Source organism: Tachypleus tridentatus, chromosome 4 (genome assembly GCF_004210375.1).
Source record: "Tachypleus tridentatus isolate NWPU-2018 chromosome 4, ASM421037v1, whole genome shotgun sequence".
NCBI classification, from domain to species: Eukaryota; Metazoa; Arthropoda; class Merostomata; order Xiphosura; family Limulidae; genus Tachypleus; species Tachypleus tridentatus.
Window position 1 is genome coordinate 103,480,703 of NC_134828.1, and position 20,303 is coordinate 103,501,005.

Genomic DNA, 20,303 nt, shown 5'->3' on the forward strand with positions numbered 1-20,303 from the left:
TTTCTTCTATTCTTTCACTGCTAGGGTAGAGATCGTTAGCGCAGATAGCCTTCGTGTAGTTTTGGGTAAAATTCTAAGCCAAACCAAACCAAGACACACCCACTGCTACTCGCAAAGTTACTCTTGACGGTTGCTCTATTGTTGCTCGCATTCTAGCATAACAATAATTTTGAAATGTTATTTTTATAGTAACGTGTTATTCGTGATCAACCGACTTTCAAACTCTCTGTTGTTTGGTAATGGCGACACAGCTTCTGTAAGTTAATATGTTGCGCGTACGCAAAACATTAAAATGAAGAATATGATGGGTTATATTTTCTAAAACTTTATATAGATGTACGTATGCTGCCAAGCGTAAAGCAACACGATGGGCTGTCTGTGGTGTGCCCATCACGGATACGGAAGACCGATTTTTAGCGTTACAACCTTCAGACTTACCGCTCAACTACTGGGAGGGCTTGACATAGTTAAGTTGTATATTTATTAACATTCCGGTGTCTTGATTATTCAAACTGTTCAAGAAGTTTAAACCCATTACAAAAAAAAAAAAAGAGACATTATATTGGTAAAGGTAAACAAACACGATTCCAATGTCAGTTGTGCATATTTCAGGAAAAAAAAATACCCTGGTTGCGCAGTGTACCAAAAACTGATATCTGTATGGATGTTAAGGGCTTGCAATTTGAATAATGAATAAATTGTGTATTTTCCCCATGGGTCCAAACGTATGAGATGCCCTGTATACATCTATATCAGTTGCATTATGCTCTGTATACATCTATATCAGTTGCATTATGCTCTGTATACATCTATATCAGTTGCATTATGCTTTGTATACATCTATATCAGTTGCATTATGCTCTGTATACATCTATATCAGTTGCATTATGCTCTGTATACATCTATATCAGTTCATTATCAACAATAAATTAGAACTAACAAACAAATTTCATATTTTAATATTTTCACTTAACTTTCAAACTACAGCAGAATATCCTTAATTACATGAAGGCGAAAATAAAACTTTTTTTTTTACAACGTAATTAGATGCTAGAAAAAAATCCTCTTCAAAATTACTGAAGTAAGAATAGAATAAATATCTGAAAAATCAGTTCTCCTCTTTAATTTTGTATAGATCGACCGATACACATATTTATCTTTAATAATTTGACCTATTAATAATTTAATTAATATAGAAATTAATGTATTACGTAATAAGTACTGGCAGAAATGATTAAATACATGTTCTAATAGATAAACAATCTCGTAATCTAAGGCAAACGATTGAATCATTTAAAGAAGAGAGAAATGATTGATAGTTTCCGAAGAAAAGAGACACCAATAGAAGTACTTATAATGTTTGTATTTGCTTTCAGTTACCATTCACCGAGTAAAGCCGTTTCCAAACAAAGGTTGTTATTGTTGTTGTCTTTGAATTTCGCGCAAAGCTACACGAGGGCTATCTATGCTAGCTGTCCCTAATTTCGCAGTGTAAGACTAGAGGAAAAACAGCTAGTTATCACTACCCACCGCCAACTCTTGGGATACTCTTTTACCAACGAATAGTGGGATTTATTGTAACATTATAACGCCTCCACGGCTGAAAGGGCGAGCATGTTTGGTGTGACGGGGATTCGAACCCGCGACCATCGGATTACGAGTCAAACGCCTTAACCACCTGGCCATGCCGTGCCAGCCAGACAAGATCTGTGTTTGTGAAACACATTCTATGTTTTGGTGTTTAAATATTGAACTTTCAGTAAAGGTATATTTCAGTATATACACATATATTCATTTCCCTGAAAGGGAGCCGAAAGCATCCTAAGGAGGTCACCTATTTTAACCTTTCGCACCACTTTACAGTAGTGTATTGTCTGTCAGTTGACACTGAAATGACCTCACACAAGGAACACTTACCGTTGGAATTTATTCTGTTTTGATGCCAGTAAAATTGCGCATGCCATGAGTCATGAGATGAATTATGCACTGTGTAGGCTACAACACAACATGACATATGAAGTGGAAAAGCAAGAAATAAAAATATTTGTTACTCCTAATTTTAGTTTCATTAACACTTGAAACAAAAAATTTGGGGACCCTGCGGAAGTACTTCTGGTACACATGATCATAAACAAATCGATAGACGTTATCAGTAATCTGAAAGCATTTTACTGATACATTTTCTTATATTAACTCTTATAGAAAGGTAACAACCATATTATTGTTCGATTAAAACCTTCGTTATTTCTAGAAAAATTGATACTATTGTTTATCCTAGAGGTCTTTAGATACTTTCTCTATCATTGTTTTGTAAATGCATAATGAACGAAGATGAGTTTCCGTGTAATTTTATTTATTTAATAATTTTCATATATTCCTTGCACTCATCTTACAAGCACTTACCTGTCGCCTTTCCTAAATAAATAAAAGTGTTCTGACAAGGAGTTCATTATCAAACCTAAATATTTCCTACGGTGATGAGATACATCAGTTACACGTACCCAATATACCATAAGTATTTTCTCTGTCTGTAATCTAAGATCACGGTCTAAATAGCTTGAGTTTATTAATTATGTGCCTGTCTTTTTTCAGTTATTAATACACTAATTATTGTTATCGTATATCCTTTAACGTAAATCAGACTACATATCATGAACCACAAGAATGGTTCATAATAAGGTTTATCCAGGCATTTCACAAATCTCCTAGTGGAACATACAAGCAAAAAACATCTTAAAATACAGATTTATTCTTCACAGTCTTTTGTCTCAATGGTTAAGGCTGATAAAATATTGATAATATAAAAAAAATGAATATTTTATCCAAACTTGAGCAAACTGAAAAGAAGAATGCCTGCAAAGGTCATAAGATCTTCTGATTGTTAAACAATATTCAAAATTCATCGATTTGGTCCTCATATTGTTCTTGTTTGACATGCCTACAGACACACGGATATGAATATTTTATCCAAACTTGAGCAAACTGAAAAGAAGAATGCCTGCAAAGGTCATAAGACTATTTAACGTTGATTCTTAAAAGAGAAATGGAAATTTTATCGTTTTTTTATCATTAGTGCCTAAGGTTTTCTTGGAATCCATTCAAACCTTACATGTCTGTTGCGATCGAGATTCGAACCCTCGACCCTCAATTACGAGTCGAACGTCTTAACCCACCTGGCCATGCCGTGCCTTAAACGTTCACTACATTGTTTTAATAGTTATTTTGTTAACATTTCTCTTAAGTTTCAAATACAAGTGATTTGATTTATCCATGCAAACTAAATATAAGATTATTAATAATTATGAAACTTGCTACTAATTCATTATTTTACAAATACCAACTAAAACATACCTCTATAACAAAAACAATAGTAGACTTAAAGTTAAATTCTACATTAGGGGTCTTAGAAATATTCTTTTTATTTTAGTCTACAGATTGTGTTTCTGTGTTTTTTTAAGAATTATAATTTGTATAGAAAAATCTCTTTTCTTACAATATGATTGAAGTAGCTCATTATATGAGAATCTTCTTCGAATCATTCATTAATTGCAAAACACGACGAGAATGAATGTTTTAAAATGATTGGCTTTATAATTTGATGTAAGATTTGAAAGATACAAGAAATAATCTAATTTTTTGGAATTTGTAATATTAAGTTAAGTTTCTAGCTCTTTTTATCGGCTACTGAGATCAAATAAAAGCTCTTATTTAAACTTGAGAAGAAAGAAAAGATAAGAGATTGGTTTGAGAACTTCGCACAATTCGAATCTGCTTTTATTCGGACATGGTTATATCAAACTTTACATCTTAACTGGTTGTTGTACTCACTGATTATGTTGATATTATTTAGTAGGAAATAAACCAAAACTTCAATATTTAAATGAGCATTATTTAAATTAGGGACAGTTTTTACAGTGGGAAAAAAAACCTGTAACTTCAATACCTAAGTAAACATTCTTTAACTTCGAAACAGCTTTCACAATGGGAGAAAAACCGAACCATCACTGTATAAGTACACGCTCTTTAACTCAGACGTGCATGAAGTTAAACACAAAACTACACAATAGGCTCTCTGTGCTCTTTCCATCACGAGTATCGAAACCCAATTTCTAGCCTTGTAAGTCCGAAGACATACTGCTTTGCCACTAGGGGCGCTTTAACTTGGACATAATTTTTACAGAAACGTTCTATTCTGTTGATATTATGCACATTTTTTATATTTAGTTCGAATGCAAAAATGGAATCTTTTAGATTTTAAATAACTAATATAATAGTTATTTTACAATAAAAATATTATGACTATATTTTCTTTGCCCTAAGGTCACAGAAAATGTAAGTTATTTTCTTTAAAATTCTATAAAGCTATTGTAAAATGACAAAACAATGAAACCTGTGTAAAAGTAAAAACCTACTTGAAGCTTAAATATTTTGTGGTAATTCTCGAATTCGAATCGAAGTCGCTATCTCCGAAATCCAGAGCTCAACCACAAGGTAAACCTTTGACCCTTTCTTTAAATAAAACACCACCAACCGCCAACTGTTGGGTTACTCTTTTACCATCGAATAGTGGGATTGACCGTCACATTATAACACCCACACGGCTGAAAGGGCGAGCATGTTTGATGTGACGTGGATTCGAACCCAGCTCACCATAATTTTAATGTAGAACTCTACGAATTTCAAACCCGCATCTCGATGGGTTAAGATATTTTTATTAATATTATAAACCTAAGAGGTCTCAAGATGACAAAATATTTAATTCTTAGACTTTTAAAGTTCGGTACATAAGTTTATATTTGTTATACTTAAGTGTGAATGACATTTGTGGGCACGAAGGTTAACAAGTGAAAAAACAAGACCATAGAATTCAACCCTCATTCAGGGCTGATGATGAAAAGAAAAGGCATACAAGAGCTTTGTCCGTCTTTCAGTTAATAACGGAATCTCTCTCATTCTTCTAACACGCTAACAGCTGAACGCGGCGAGCAAGGTCAGTGACGCTACAGGGTGAATATGGTGATTCTTAGCCCTCAATAATAACGGTGAGAACTCTCCATGCCAATACATAGACGTTGTCTTTATATAGTGAACAAATAAACGACAATGTTGAGTCTCGCTGGTTTTGTATAACGTGGTTTATTTGTTCTCAGCTAACCCTAGATGAAGGACTTAAAATGTCAATAGGAACTTTATTCTGTGTTAAACTTTCATGCATCAACAGCTTCTGGTTGGATTTTTCATCTGGATTGTTGTGTTTATGTGAGACGTACAGAAACTAATATTATACATGACGCACGGAATTTATTTTCTGGATTTTCTCTGCAGTATGCAATTTCCAGTAATGATAGTTTTCACACGTATCTCTTGCAATAGCTGACCGTGGTTCAACGTTTAACGTGTTGAAACAAAAACAAATAATCCACCTCAATTTCAAATATTGTTCGTTCAGCTTGCCATACTTGAATGATTTTTTCTATAGAACGTTCCAAACTTGCCATTCTATATCTTAAGGAAAACAAACGCCCTTGATTCAGATATAACACAAGAGTTTTAAAGTAAAATAATATTTATTTATTGCGTTGTAGATTAGGCGATGTTGTATAGAAACAAACACACGTTAATAAAGCGAGAATATACATCTGAAAATATCCAAGATGTTTATATTTGAAATGATAAACACGAATACAGTTGTACATCTAGCTTGAAGTGTCTGAGATTAATATAATACATACAGCATTTTTATAAGGATAAGGGTTAATTATATCACTTACATTGTATAACCTGTAATAATTTGATTTTATACGAAACTTGTTGGCTCGGCATGGCCAGGTGGTGAAGGCATTGGACTCGTTATCCAAGGGTCGCGGGTTCTAACCCACGTCACACCAAACATGCTCGCCCTTTCAGCCGTGTGGGCGTTATAATGTTACGGTTAATCCTACTATTCGATGGTAAAAGAGTAACCCAAGAGTTGGCGGTTGGTGGTTATGACAAGCTGCCTTCTCTCTAGTCTTACACTGCTAAATTAGGAACGGCTAGCACAGATAGCCCTCAAGTAGCTTTGCGCGAAATTCAAAAGAAACAAACGAAACTTAGTAACTGCTTGATATAATCAAAAATATATATGGCCTCCGAGTGATTTTATTTTACAGAAAACCTCTAACTGGTCGATGTACGCCGAAAACTGTACCTTTGTACTAAAATTTTTGTGGGTTGAAGAATTCTGCTCTTTTATGTTAAGTTTAAAGACATAAATAAACAAACAGATGAGTTATGTAACTCCATCAGAATATCTTGTTGTCTTTAAAAATGTTTTTTTCTCAAAACGACCTTGTTTCTCAGGTTGTGATGAATAACTAACAGTCGCCTTAAGAAACTCTAAAAATATTCTGTTCAGAGCTTACTTAAAATCACTGTTTCTATTACGCCTGTTAAAAGCGTAATATATTGTTTTAAAAATCTTTTGACATTTCACACATATGGTATAACTGGATTGAAAGTTGTCCTTTATCGTTCTTATGAATAATGTAAATAGTTCAGCTAGTTCTATTCAAATATACATCTATGTTTGTTTCAAATGTCCGCTCAAAGCTATACAACAGCATTCTGAGTTAGAAGGCCCTAAGTTTGAGCTGATAGAGCAGACTATGCTTCTCGGCTACTTTCATTATCATTAACCTCTATAACTTTCTTACAACAGCTCACTCGCCCCATTTTGAAAACAAAACAAAACCAAAAAAGTACGAGATCTAATATAATTGAATAATCAATACATTTAACATGAAAAACTTTTGACAGCAAACTTCAGCATAACTGAAATAAAATTCTGAAGTTAAGCATGTTTTTATTACTTTTGTATTATATGTTTTCTGATATTAATTAAGCGTCAAACACGAGGTTGTAAGATATTTATAAGATGTGCTAATAAATATCATTGAAAAAAATGATAAAATATTAAAAGTCATAACAGTGAGAAGAAATGAATATTTTAAAATTTGTAAAGGTAGGAAAGTTAAATCTAATTACAGTGAGTAAAAGATGAATTAATATGAGAAGAAACAGATGTTTCTCTGTCGTAATATTTTTAAGGAAAACTCCATCAAATCATGATGTAAAGATAAACACAACCGTATGTCGCTCCGTCAAATCATGATGTAAATATAAACACAACCGTATGTCGCTCCGTCAAATCATGATGTAAAGATAAACACAACCGTATGTCGCTCCGTCAAATCATGATGTAAATATAAACACAACCGTATGTCGCTCCGTCAAATCATGATGTAAAGATAAACACAACCGTATGTTGCTCCGTCAAATCATGATGTAAAGATAAACACAACCGTATGTCGAAAACTCGTTTTATGAAATGTTTTACTGTGCATTAAAAATAATGTTTTAAATTTGTTTATAATAATTTAGAAAGAACCCTGAACCAGATTATATTACTCATTCACCATGATTCTAATTTCATTAATCCCTGGGTGAACCATTCGCCCAGTTGAAAAGTACCCACTTCTAACCCTTGCGATACTTCGAATGAACTCGTGTAACGTACTGATAGTCTACGAGTTTCCATCAATGGGATACAAACCATGGAACCCTGGATTCGCAGTCCGTCCGCCATGTTAACCTCTACGTGATACCTAACCCCTGAAACTAATTAGGCATATAATTAATATTTGGTAGATTTTATAACTGGTGCATGGTATAAGATTGTACAAAAATATATTTTACCAGTAAATATCTAAAAATTTAGCAATTGAAGTTTAAACAAGCATGCAAATAGATGAAAAAGTGCAAGTTTTTCAAACTAAACTACTGAATTCTTTATGTCATATAGCTAACTTCTCTAAGGTAAATCTTGACTTCCACCGTATCAAAATAACCCACGCATCTTGGTTTTTTTGTTACTGCTTCATTTAACAAATTCAGATTAAATATTTTTTCTGTTGTCGTTGAATTAAGCACAAAGCCACACAAAGGGCTATCGGTGCTCTGCCCACCATGGGTATAGAAACTTGATTTTTAGCGCTGTAAGTCTGTAGATATACAGCTGTGTCACTGGGAGGCAAATATTTCTGTTAGACAGACATGGATAAAGTTTATGAATGGTTCATACTTTAATTAAATTTATATTCTCAATAGATTGTACTCTATTTTTGATAGAAATTGTTACGTATTATAATTTATTTTGGATTTGTCTCCGATTTATTATGTCAAATAGCAGGAAATTTTAATTTTAACTTGGAAGTTAATTGAATATCTATATGTATCAAATACATGATATTTGCCAGTAAAATTGATACACTCAGTTTTCTTCTTAATACATTTTAATATACAAACAACAATACAATTTATGAAAACGTTTATTTCAAATAATGATTTATTTACAAACACTTTACAAACTTACAAAATTTACTCTGAAACTGAATATTTTATCGATGGTTCACGATGAGCGAATTAATTCTATATTGATATTGTTACACTTCACTTAATAGCTAATCATCTAGCTCTATTCTTGGCTGGCATCATGCCGTTTATAAGCTGACTTTTTTTTGATGAAGATATCTAATTTCTCGTAAAATACTAACATTTGAAGTTAATTAACTGAAGGTAAACGGTTTGTAATTTTAGAAATTTCTAAACGTTCCTGCAATTTTTCGGTTAATAAGAGTTTACTAGGTGTAAAGTATACTAACGGTAGCAAACCAACAATGTTCTTAAAACTGTCTCTTGGTGCGTCGATTTATAAACTTTAGGCGAGGTTCTCGAAAGTTCAGTTGGTAACAATATTTTACTAAACACAACTAATACGTTGTTGGTTCTAAAATTTATAGAATAGACAGTAATTTTGCAACAGTTAAATATATATTTAACTAAAACAAAAATCGATATTAAAATAAATATATCATGGTAAATTCTTTACAAAATAAAAATATATTACTTAGTTTAACAACGCATCATCATTTACATCATCATAATAATGTGATGCTCGTTTCTGACGATGTAGGTGAAAAAAAGGCCAATTTCACAATTCTACTACACCGAAAACAATTGTACCTGTATCTATTGTAATTGTAAAACATGACAGTATAATGAATAATATGAATTACTAGACAAATAATCTTATTAACATAAGTTCCAAAGAATTAGAAGGATTTAACATTCGCTTTAAAATGGATAATACCAAAGAATAAAAAAATATTATTACTTCTTATTCAATGAAGAATTTTAATAGATTGTAATGCAAGAAACGATTGCTAAGTATTATATTAACCTTTTTCTCTCTTGGTTCTTGAGTTAAATATGGATCAGTTTATTTTGTTTAAAACTTTGAGCAACAGATTGCAAAAAAAAAAAAAAAAAAGCGGACACCGACGAAAAATTGAAAATTCTTGGTTTTCGTAATCATTTCTCTAGCCTTCCAAATCCTATTCAGTGTGCAAGATGATGGTTTTCCAAACTATATTTCAGTAAACATGACAAGGAAGAGTCCATTCTTACTTCATCAGGAAGTAGAAAGGGGGCTCTTACAGAAATACGAGGTCTGTTAAAAAAATACGCGGACTGACGTCATAAAACAAAATGTACTTTATTTAGAAGTTACAGTGTTTCCACTTGTTGAAACAGTCCTGGTACGCATCTTTTGTAATATCCTCCAGCTCCTTCGTCGCATTTGCCTTAATCTCGGGAATCGTCTCAAATCTTCTTCCTTTCAAGGGTATTTTGAATTTGGGAAACAAGAAAAAATCGCAAGGAGCAAGGTCAGGTGAGTAGAGGGGTGGGGAAGAACAGTGATCGAGTGTTTGGCCAAAAACTCACGAGTTCTGAGGGCTGAATTTCGCAGCAACGCGGTGCATCCTCAATTTTCGGTCACAATCTTGTAACAAGATCCAACTGATATCCCACACTCTTTAGCAAGCTCCCTGACAGTCAGATGTCGATTTGCCCGCACCAGGGTGTTGATTTTGTCGACGTGTGGGTCGTCAGTTGACGTGGAAGGACGTCCAGGACGCTCATCATCTTCAATGGACTGTCGACCATCCTTAAAACGTTCATGCCACTTGAAACATGCCGTACGCTTCATAGCAACATCACCGTAAGCCGTGTTAAGCATAGCAAAAGTTTCAGTCGCAGATTTTCCAAGTTTAACACAAAATTTCAGAGCAAGTCGTTGCTCCTTCAGGTCATTCATTCTGAAATCCGCCAAACGAAAAAAATCGCACTTCACTTAAAACCGCACTTCACAAAAAAACTTAATGAAGATATCTGCAATCGGGAAATGGCGTCGTAATCAGCTGATCTGTGCAAACCTAGCGACACCAAGCGGATTCCCCTGGAACCAACTGGAGCCGCGCAATTCAAACAGTCCGCGTATTTTTTGAACAGACCTCGTATATCGTTCTCACACTTGTCTTCAGTGAATCATAAAGAAATCCTTTTCTTACAGTTCACGTGCCACTTCTTCCAAAGCACGTGACTTGTATCACACGACAGACAGTCTACTTTCTGGTTGCAGTGAACTCAACAAAACTGTGGTAACACGAACAAAGGTTTCCTTCCATTAAAGTTATAAGCAGTTAGATTATCAAAATCGATTAAAAACTATTTTAGTATGTCGGTTAATGTGAAAAACATTAAGCAATTGACAAAGTAGATTTTTACGCTCTGGAAGGCATGTGTTCTTTTACAAAAGGAGATAACACGTGATCCTTACTTTAGGAAGCAGAATTCGATCAAATCGCGGGTTTTTATTTTAACTCTTTCGTTTTATGACCTGAGTTTTATGCAGTGTATGCAACACGGCCTTTAGAAATTCTGGGAATAAGTTTCATTTTACTCTTGGTTGCAAATATTTTAGTTTTGCAATAATTATTGCGAACGAGTCCTCATTAAATTAGCCCAGCATGGCCAGGTGGTTAGGGCGTTCGACTCGCTATCTCAGAATCGCGTGTTCGAATCCCCGTTCCACTAAACATGCTCGCCCTTTCAGCCGTAGGGGCGTCATAATGTTTCGGTCAATTCCATTATCCGTTGCTAATGGAGTAGCCAAAGAGTTGGCGATGGTTGGTGATGACTAGCTGCCTTCCCTCTAGTCTTACACTACTAAATGTGTAGCTTTGTGCGAAATTCAAGAACAAACAAAAGAATGTCACTGAGTTTTTTATTGCTTTGAAGTAAAACTCGATATTGCGCAGTTTCTTCGCGGTGATTGAATCCCAAATTCTAATGTTACAAGTCTTTAAGATAACCCAGAACCACCAAAGCACATACCAATGGAGTACTTTATGTTTTGTCACCAATGCTATTGGAACTAAATCTTTTCATCCAATAATATCTTATCATTGTCTAATTTGCGAATCTAGATTTACTTAGGGAAAAGAGGTTTTAACGTATGCGTTTCCTTATAGCAAAGCCACATCGGGCTCTCTGCTGAGTCCGCGGAGGGGAATCGAGCCCCTGATTTTAGCGTTGTAAATCTAAAGACTTACCTCTGTACTATAGGGGAACGTTTTTTAATATTGCTTGTATCATTTTTATAATTTTGGTCATGTTTAGTTGGAATTAGAAGAAACAGGATCAAACGTATAGTCAAGTCCTCTTTGTTTAAATCTCTGATATTTGTATTCAAGTTGAAATAACTCATAGATCCCAAGTTAGGCTAATATATGTGTAGGAATTCTACTTCAATATATTTTAGACGCCACTTACAATGTTCCTGTTCTGTGACTTGCACTTACGAATGCGTTGAATCTGCTATTCTGCATACATTATATTAATTCCGCTACTTGTTTTCAGAGGTTATTGTTTTTTCATGACACATAGTGGCATAAAATATTTATATTTTAATCGCATTAATTTTAGTAAATTATTTTTATTTTCTAAAATGAAACAAAAAACAACAAGTTAAAGCAGTTAAAAATATTTACACGTTTAATGTAAGACTTCAGTCTCTTAATGTTTTATTTACCTACTAGAAAATTCACAGCATAAGAATTTAACTTACCTCAAACTAATCAACTGCCTGTTGCGGAGACACACGTGTAGAGGGCGACGTTTCGAAAAGCTTCCGCCTTTCGTCTTCAGATCAGTGCGTATCTAAACACAAACGAACTTAGCAGGGGTTTAGTTTAGAGAGAAAGGAGTCTGAAGAATTATCTCCCAAATAGGGGTAGTCAGGAACGTTGTGGTTCCTCTTCGTACCCTCTCGTGAAAGATTATTTAACTTTACGTGGGAGTTTCTATTTAAGATGTTTTGATGATACAACTTAGTTTGTACCTGAAACAAATTCGAGGGATTTTAATGTAATCACAGTCATATCAACAGCAAGACTCTGACTTCACTAATCTCTTCTTGTTATTGGTTAGAGATTAATGGGATATTCACACCAACAGCTATTGGCTGCATTTACTTCTATAGAGGTAGAAATACAAGTACCTGTAGGTGATAATGAACTGAAAAAATAGTTGGACAGGTGCTATATCAAATACCACACACTTCCTAACTTTCACACAACTTAATTATAACATAAGATACTATTTCAGTATTCATTAACGCCTCACGAAAAGTTTTGTAAGCTTTAAACCTCACTACGTACATACTTAAAAATCATATACACTGTGAAATGATCAGGGTGACCTTAAAGAAAGAGGTAGCAGGCAAAATAGTGACGGTAGGTGTTACTCGTCTTTTACCACAGAACTCTTAGTGTGTCCTTTTAAGATGGCTCATCTGATTAATTAGTTAACGGGTACTGCAAGGAGAAATGTTTACAGGCTAAAGTTCAAACGTCACGAGTTAAAGTATGAAGTGGTTATAATTAAAAAAAACGGCTCTTCTTATCAATCTTGTGATGGCTGTTAGAGTAGAAACTTTAGTTGAATGTATGTATTATTGAAATGGTGGAGGTCAGTTTTTGTTGAATTTCTCCGTATACGTATATATACTCTCCACCACACTGCGTGTATCTTGTGCTTTCGAGAACTTGATAAAGTTTTGTTTTGTTTTTCGTGTAAGGACGAGACGCCATTTATGAATATAATTAACGTTAACTAACATCAGATATAATAAATTCTTAATAATATCATTAATAAGGGTGAAGGTGTTATGAATCTTTCATTCATATATCCCTTGTTCCAAACTATAATTTCACAAAGTTTGGTTGAGATTAATCCAACAATCTAAGAGTAGTTACGTAATGGACAGACAAACAAGCAGACATATTTTTTGCGTTATTTATAAAATGTATCGTTTAGGATGTTTCAGACGTTTGAATATTTCCCGGAATGAGTACATTAAGAGGTGGTGTTGGTTCTCCCAAAGGTTTTAATTCCACTTTACCATTATCACAATAGAGTTCTGGCTTTTCATTGTGTTATTTTTGTGCCCTGTAGAAATGGCATTCTCTATATATATTATTCCAACATTATATACAGACTGTAATTCATAATTATGGTTTGGATAATAATGCAGGCCTATGAATTTAAACTTCATAAAATTCGTTTTGGTTTTAAGAACAGATTTTCCATAATTCAGATTTTGAAAATATTTTTTTTTCTATTCTGTATCAAATTATTATTTTTTTTACCAGAACGAACATTTTTTATTATGCTCGTTAAGAAATTTCCTGATGGAACAACAGTAAGTCTTTGCAGATAGCACAATGTGATTTTGCTATATAAAATATTCAAACACAAATGCTTGTTAACAAAAAAAATAAACTGAAAAAAATGGAAGAGCATTGATGTCAAACCAATATACAGCTTTATTCATCTTGTCTTTTTTGTGAAATCTACGTTTTTTAGTCTATAAACTACATATTGTGGATTTTCTTTTGTGAACTGCATATGGAGAATCTTCTTTTAATAACCAACAATTATGCTGATGTTCCTTGATATCATCACTGGCTTGATGAAACCTGACATAACATAACATAAATTTTGTCTTGGTGAAACTTTTCACCTTGTTTTTCACTGACAGCTCCGAGACTTTCTTGGAAATAGTGAACTTGTGAGTGTAAGAAATGAACTTTCAGGCTAATATTACAACCCAAATTTTTGAATTTATCAAACATGTTATTTTCAATATTTTTGTAATTTGGGTTCTTGTTATTTCTAAAAAAATTGTCAATAATATCTTTATAAACAATTCACACTTTGTTTTCAACTTTGCTTACTGTTGCTTCGAACTGTTAATCCTAATCTGAGGCCCAGAAAATATCTTTTCTTTAATTTTCAGTTCTGAAAGAACTGGAAATTGTTCACATAGATACTTGATACAGTCACCATTTTTTGTCTAAAATCTTTACAAAATGCTTCATCAAGTCATGTTTTATGTAAAGTGGAGGTAATAAGACTCTCCTTGTGACAACCAAGTTTTCATGTTCTTTGATTTTCAATCCTGGTATAAAGCTGACATGGAAACTTGGCATAACCGGATTGTTGATCCAGCAACATAGAATATTCTTTTAAGTCTCTACAGAATAGCCAATCATGTTCTTTATATTTGATCTTATTAAAAGCAAGTTCAAGCTTTCCGTACACATCCTTTAAATGAATCGAGTGAGCTATTGTAAAAGATGTATGTATATATATATGTTACCACTATGAAGGAACACACCTTTTAGCCTCCTTTTAGAGAAATCAATGAATAACCGCCACTCACTTGGTTCATAGACTGTAGATCCTAGCATTGGTATCATTTTAGTAATATTGTTGTAATAAAATCAGTGAACCTATAGCGAAAAGTATGGTATAAACTCTTTCTTACAATATCTATGCCATTAAAATGATATCCCTGGAAAAAGTAAACTCTAAGCTCAAAGTATGTACCCCCAAATCTCTGAGGAATTCTTTGGAAGGTCTAGACTTCTTACCCAGTTAGAAATTTACCTTATGTGTAAAATTATGGTTCACCAGACGTTTCAGATTGAAAACAACCCCATTTCCATTTACATCAAATTCTGGTGGAATAGGTACAGGTACATTAGGTCAATGAGTAACAGGTCTTAAAGGAGATTGAAGGTTCAGATAAGGAATTTATTTTTATTTCGAAAGTTGTTGTCTTGGAAATTACTTGATTTATAGGCTCACGACAGACGATTGGAATTACAAAAGGTAAATGCATTTTCCTACCTTTAGTTCCAACTGTTCTACTCAAACAACACAAGCCTTGTGTGGAGTCCATGACTTCTCTTTGTTCCCAAGTGTAATTCAAAGTACATGCAATAGGTTTTCATGACGAATTCTGTGATGTTTTACCTTTGTTTCTTTACAATAAATTTGCCATAGATATAAATGAATATGTTTGGGTCATGCACACAACTTCTTGTTGCTATAGCGATGAATGAATAATATTGAAAAGAAAAAATAATGCCAAAGTGCGCGTGCACAAACAAATACTATCGAGAAATTACACGTTAAGCAGCCTTTTAACCGTTTATATACTAGCGGTGTGTTTCTAGTGGGTTATAGAACAATTAATAAAATTAAAGTCGCGATTGATCTACAGAAAACTATAGCCTGTGATTCTCAACATTTTAAGCATAACAAAATGTGACCCAGTTTCAATGGCGTTTCATTAAAATTCTCTACGTGGTAGAGAAAACTACATATCTTTTTTGTTTCAACGTACAGAAAACACTGTCGAATATGTAAACATTTCAAGACGACAAAACAATGACAGGCTTATGTAATCATAATCTGTTTTAAAATACATTCTACATCTACATTTAGCAGCCATAACTTTTATTTGATCTTGATGTTATCTATCTTGTTCTACTCTAGCAGCAGTTCTGTAACTGATTCTTTCATTCTGCCGCAGTTTCTTTCTAGTTTGGCAGTAGTTTCTTCTACTGTGCTTTTCGTCTAGTTATCATGTCTCTCTGTTAACTCTGCCTTGCAGTGGTTTCATCAGCTGTCTCTTGTGCTCTTTTTCTAGCTATCATTTTCCTGTCTTGGAGTAATTCCTTTTGCCGTTTCGTGCGATTTTCTTTCTTTCATTCTTGTAATTATTTTTCTTTTTTTTTGTGTGAATACAATGACTTCAAAACTCGTTTCAGCACCATGCATGACACATTTAGGTAGGGACACAGTTTGTACGTGTACTTTACAAAGTTCGCTGTTTTGGAATCAACTAAGTAACACTATGTATATAAATATCTATAAATGTAGTTAACTTATGTCAAGTATAATAAAATTTTAATAGCACCAATAATGTGTAGAGAGTTTTGAACTTCTCCCTAACATGCCTCTTGTTTCAAACCAACATCCGATTAAGTTTGTTTGAGGCTGGTCCAGCGACCTAGGAGCAATTATATAATAGAAGGACAAACAGATTTTTTATCCTTTACAAGTATATATAAACAGGTAAATAATTTTTATGTCTGTTGTACTGAATGTATTGCTTCTTAAGTAAGCCCTGTCTGGATACCATAAAATAGCTGGAGGTCTCTAGCCTTCCCTACTTTAATTTTTATTCTAGCAGAGTTTTTACAAATTGCTGAACCAACTGAGAATTTTTATTCCTCTTCAACAAACTATTTGTTTTGTTTTTTTCTCTTTGTCAATAACAATCAATTGTCTTCTCTTACGCATTTGTTTCATTAAGGTACATTCACGCTGTTACAGTTTCATATGCGAAACTCTAGTTCATGTCATTAAAAAAAAAACGTCCATTTTCTGACTGTAGTTTTTGTTCTGTAACATGTGAAACCGAGCTTTCTACTGAAAAATAATTTATAAAGGTCTATGGGGTTTCTTTCGATTACCTAGATGCTGTTACCTTTGAGATAACTCTAGATACTTTCTCTAATTATTATTATTGTAATTAATACACCCGATCAAATATTACCAGATTTCTACTTGTGTTTTCATAGTTGGTTATAATTATACGTGGACAGCTTCGTTCAGAAAGGATTGCTTGTTTGTTTTGAATTTTGCTCAAAGCTACACGAGGGCTATCTGCACTAGTCTTCTCTAATTTAGCAGTGTAAGAATAGATGGAAGGCAGCTAGTCATCACCAACCACTGCTAACGCTTGGGCTATCCTTTTACCAACAAATAGTGGGACACTTTATAATGCCCCCACGCCTGAAACGGCGACCGTGTTTATGTGACGAGGATTCAAACTCGCGACATTCAGATGACAACTTTAACACTCTAACCATCAGGCTATTCCACCAAACATTCTAAAAGGACAGTGACCTTTTTGTCACTCTATTTGTTGTTTTAACTCAGCTAAATTCTTATAACCAGGGCAGCTGGTAACTATTTTCACATCTTGAAGATATGTCTCCACTTACCTTATAATTATTATTAATTATTCTATAACGTTATGTATTTATTTCACATTTCTAAATACATATAACTCATAGTTGGCCTCGGCTGAACACTTCATTTGCACTTAGGTGACTAGGTCGCGAGCGCACCAAGCGTGATTATATTTCCAATTTTTTAAATTCAGTTATTAAAATTACAAAACGGTGTGCTTTACTCTTATTATTGGTTGAATATACAGGTGTGATTTATATATTATAGAAAAAATCATTTAAATTAATCACTACTTTCCTGAGTTGTCGAAATGGTTTTAAAACTACGGTCACGTGGTTCTCTTTTGAGTTTTATTCCTTCAACTTATAGCTGGAATGTCTTTTTGCGTTACACGAATATGTTAATACTTGGTTTGTTTTGAATTTTGTGCAAAACTACACGAGAGTTGTCTGCGCTAGCCGTCTCTAATTTAACAGTGCACGACTAGAGGGAATAAAGCTAGTCATCACCACCCACCGCCAACTCTTTGGCTACTCTTTTACCAACGAATAGTGAAATTGACCATTACATTATAGCGTCCCGCGGCTGAAAGGGCCAGCATGTTTGGTGTGACAGGGACTCTAACCTGTGACCCTCAGATTACCAGGCAAATGCCATAACCAGCTAGCGATGCTGGGCCCAAATGTGTTAAACGAACCTAGTATTGTACGTTCTATTTGCAAAAACACGTGTATACGCTGTAGTGTTTTTGGACAATTAAATATGCCAGTCACAAATCACATAAATACGGTAACAAATATTTTAGAAGGTTAAATAATGTTTGGATCCAACAGCATATTTGAAAATGCTCCTTTCCGGCATTTTTAATTACATTTAAGCAGTTAAACTATTTTTCCCCAAATTTAGGAAACAGTGAGTGAACTTCAGTTTCAAAAACAGAAAACAAAAGTTAAGTGTTAAAACCAGCAAGCGGTACTTACAAAGATTCAACTGAAGTAAGATATGTGAAGGAAGAGTTTAGTACGCATGTCTCAGGCTTCACCTCACTTTCAGTTATCTTTCTTAAAGCTTAGAATATTTGTTAGTAAGTCCTTAATCAGAACATAACATTATTAGATATCTGTGCCCTTGAGCGTAAAGGTTTTGAAAAGAAAACCAAAACGCTTCCTTTTGTGTTTAAGCAGTCTTCATCAGGTGTTAAAATAAATCATTTGCCTGGCAGATGAGGCCCTAAACGTTTAACGCAACGGGTAGGAATATATTAAACAAGGCGACGTAGAACAGATAGTATACACTTCTTAAGATTCAAAATTAATTAAATATTTAATAAATCATTTGTGGACATCAAAGATGTCATAATATTTCTATTAATTTACACAAATAATCAAAATATGTCAGGAAGTTTTCTTCAAGTTTATAATAAGGTTCCTGTTCCTTTGAATTTCAACAATGGTCCCTTAAACGAACAAGTTCTTGACAGTGATACATCAATATGCAATAATGAAGAAAAAACCAAAACATTTGTTTGAAAATAGTAGTTCGTTTAGGGTCATGCTCATGCACCAACTGCTTTACTTTTTATTAGACGAGGTTCTTTATCTTCCTCTTAGAGTCTAAAGCTACGGGCATTTTTCCTTTTGAAAAGACATGTTTGTGAGTGAAAAACAGAAATTACCAGACGCTTAACTTAATGATTGGTTGTAAAGATACAGTTAACAGAGATACACAACACTATGGAAAGCTTCACTGTGCAGTATCTTCCTCGCTAATGTTATATATTATTGTGAATAGAGCTGTTGAAGGCCCTCAAGCATTGCTTAAAGTGTCTAACGTAATACATTATTTGTGTAAAACAACACTCGAATCTAATTCTAGTAGGGTGTATTTTTGAAATGTATTGTTTAGAGATTTATTCCCAAGTTTCTATGCTAACAAAGCTCTTCAAAAGTAAAATGCTGAATTTAAATCAAATCACAACAAATCAGTGATGTCGAGAAAACCCACTTGTAGAGAAATATATATGTAAAAACGGCTTGTTTGGGTTGAGAAAATATTTTACATAGAAATACATTTTAAATATGTTACATAGAAATACATTTTAAATATTTTCTCAACCCAAACGAGCCGTTTTTGCATATATAATCCACAACAAAATTTTTACAAGTCTGGCATTGAGAATTTAATGTGTCTACAATAATGGATTATTTAACGATGGGATGTGTTGATTTCGAAAAACATCAATAATTACAAAAGAGAGAGAGTATGTGTTTCTTATAACAAAAACACATCGGTCTCTGTGCTAAGCCCACCGAGGGGAATTGAACCCCTGATTTTAGCGTTGTGAATCCCTAGACTTACCGCTGTACTAGCGGGGTACAAAGACAGAGACAAATTCTGTACATAAACGTAGCTTGTCTCGTCGTCTTCGTTAGATACAAACAAGTAAACAGTGAATTTGTAAATGAGTTAGGCCTGATATTCTGTTTAACAAAAAATAACTAGATACTGTATTGATAACATAAGGTAAAAGTAAATATTACTAATACAAACTCATCCGACGTTTAACATCAAAGCAACACTTAAATTTACAATAACTTGTTAAGACTAGGCTAAAGGTCCAAACCTTTAGAATGGCATTGATTTGAAAAGACTGATATACGTACAATTTCTTTTTCGATATTCAACTTAACGCGGTCGGGGTTTCTACTCAGTTTCAAACCTGACTATGTATAATGTATCATAAAAACTTTGTGTTCCATAAACTAAGGCTTTAGAGATAGGGAATTTTAAATATTTTAAGTTTCATTATTCAATTTTCCCCACTTAGGCCTAGTCACAGAAGATCTACCCATGGAACAATAAATGACTTAGACATGCTGGACGACCTGCTACGAGATTACGACAGACGAGCTTTACCCACCAGTCATCTTGGTAAGTATACTAAATATCTTTTTTCAGCATTTTCCTTTTTTTATGGTTGAAGGGATTTGTTTATAGAGCAAAGCCGCATTGATCTATTTGCTGTGTCA

The 20,303-nt window shown here is 33.7% G+C and overlaps 1 protein-coding gene across 3 annotated transcripts in view; it reads left to right on the forward strand.

Annotated features, from left to right (window-relative positions):
- LOC143249809 (glycine receptor subunit alpha-2-like) overlaps positions 1–20,303 on the forward strand; it is a 106,679-nt gene that overhangs the window by 20,024 nt on the left and 66,352 nt on the right. For all 3 annotated transcript variants that reach the window (XM_076500288.1, XM_076500287.1, XM_076500289.1), the window contains exon 2: positions 20,102–20,205. In XM_076500288.1, the coding sequence (XP_076356403.1) occupies positions 20,102–20,205 (104 nt within the window). The remainder of the gene's footprint in view (positions 1–20,101; positions 20,206–20,303) is intronic.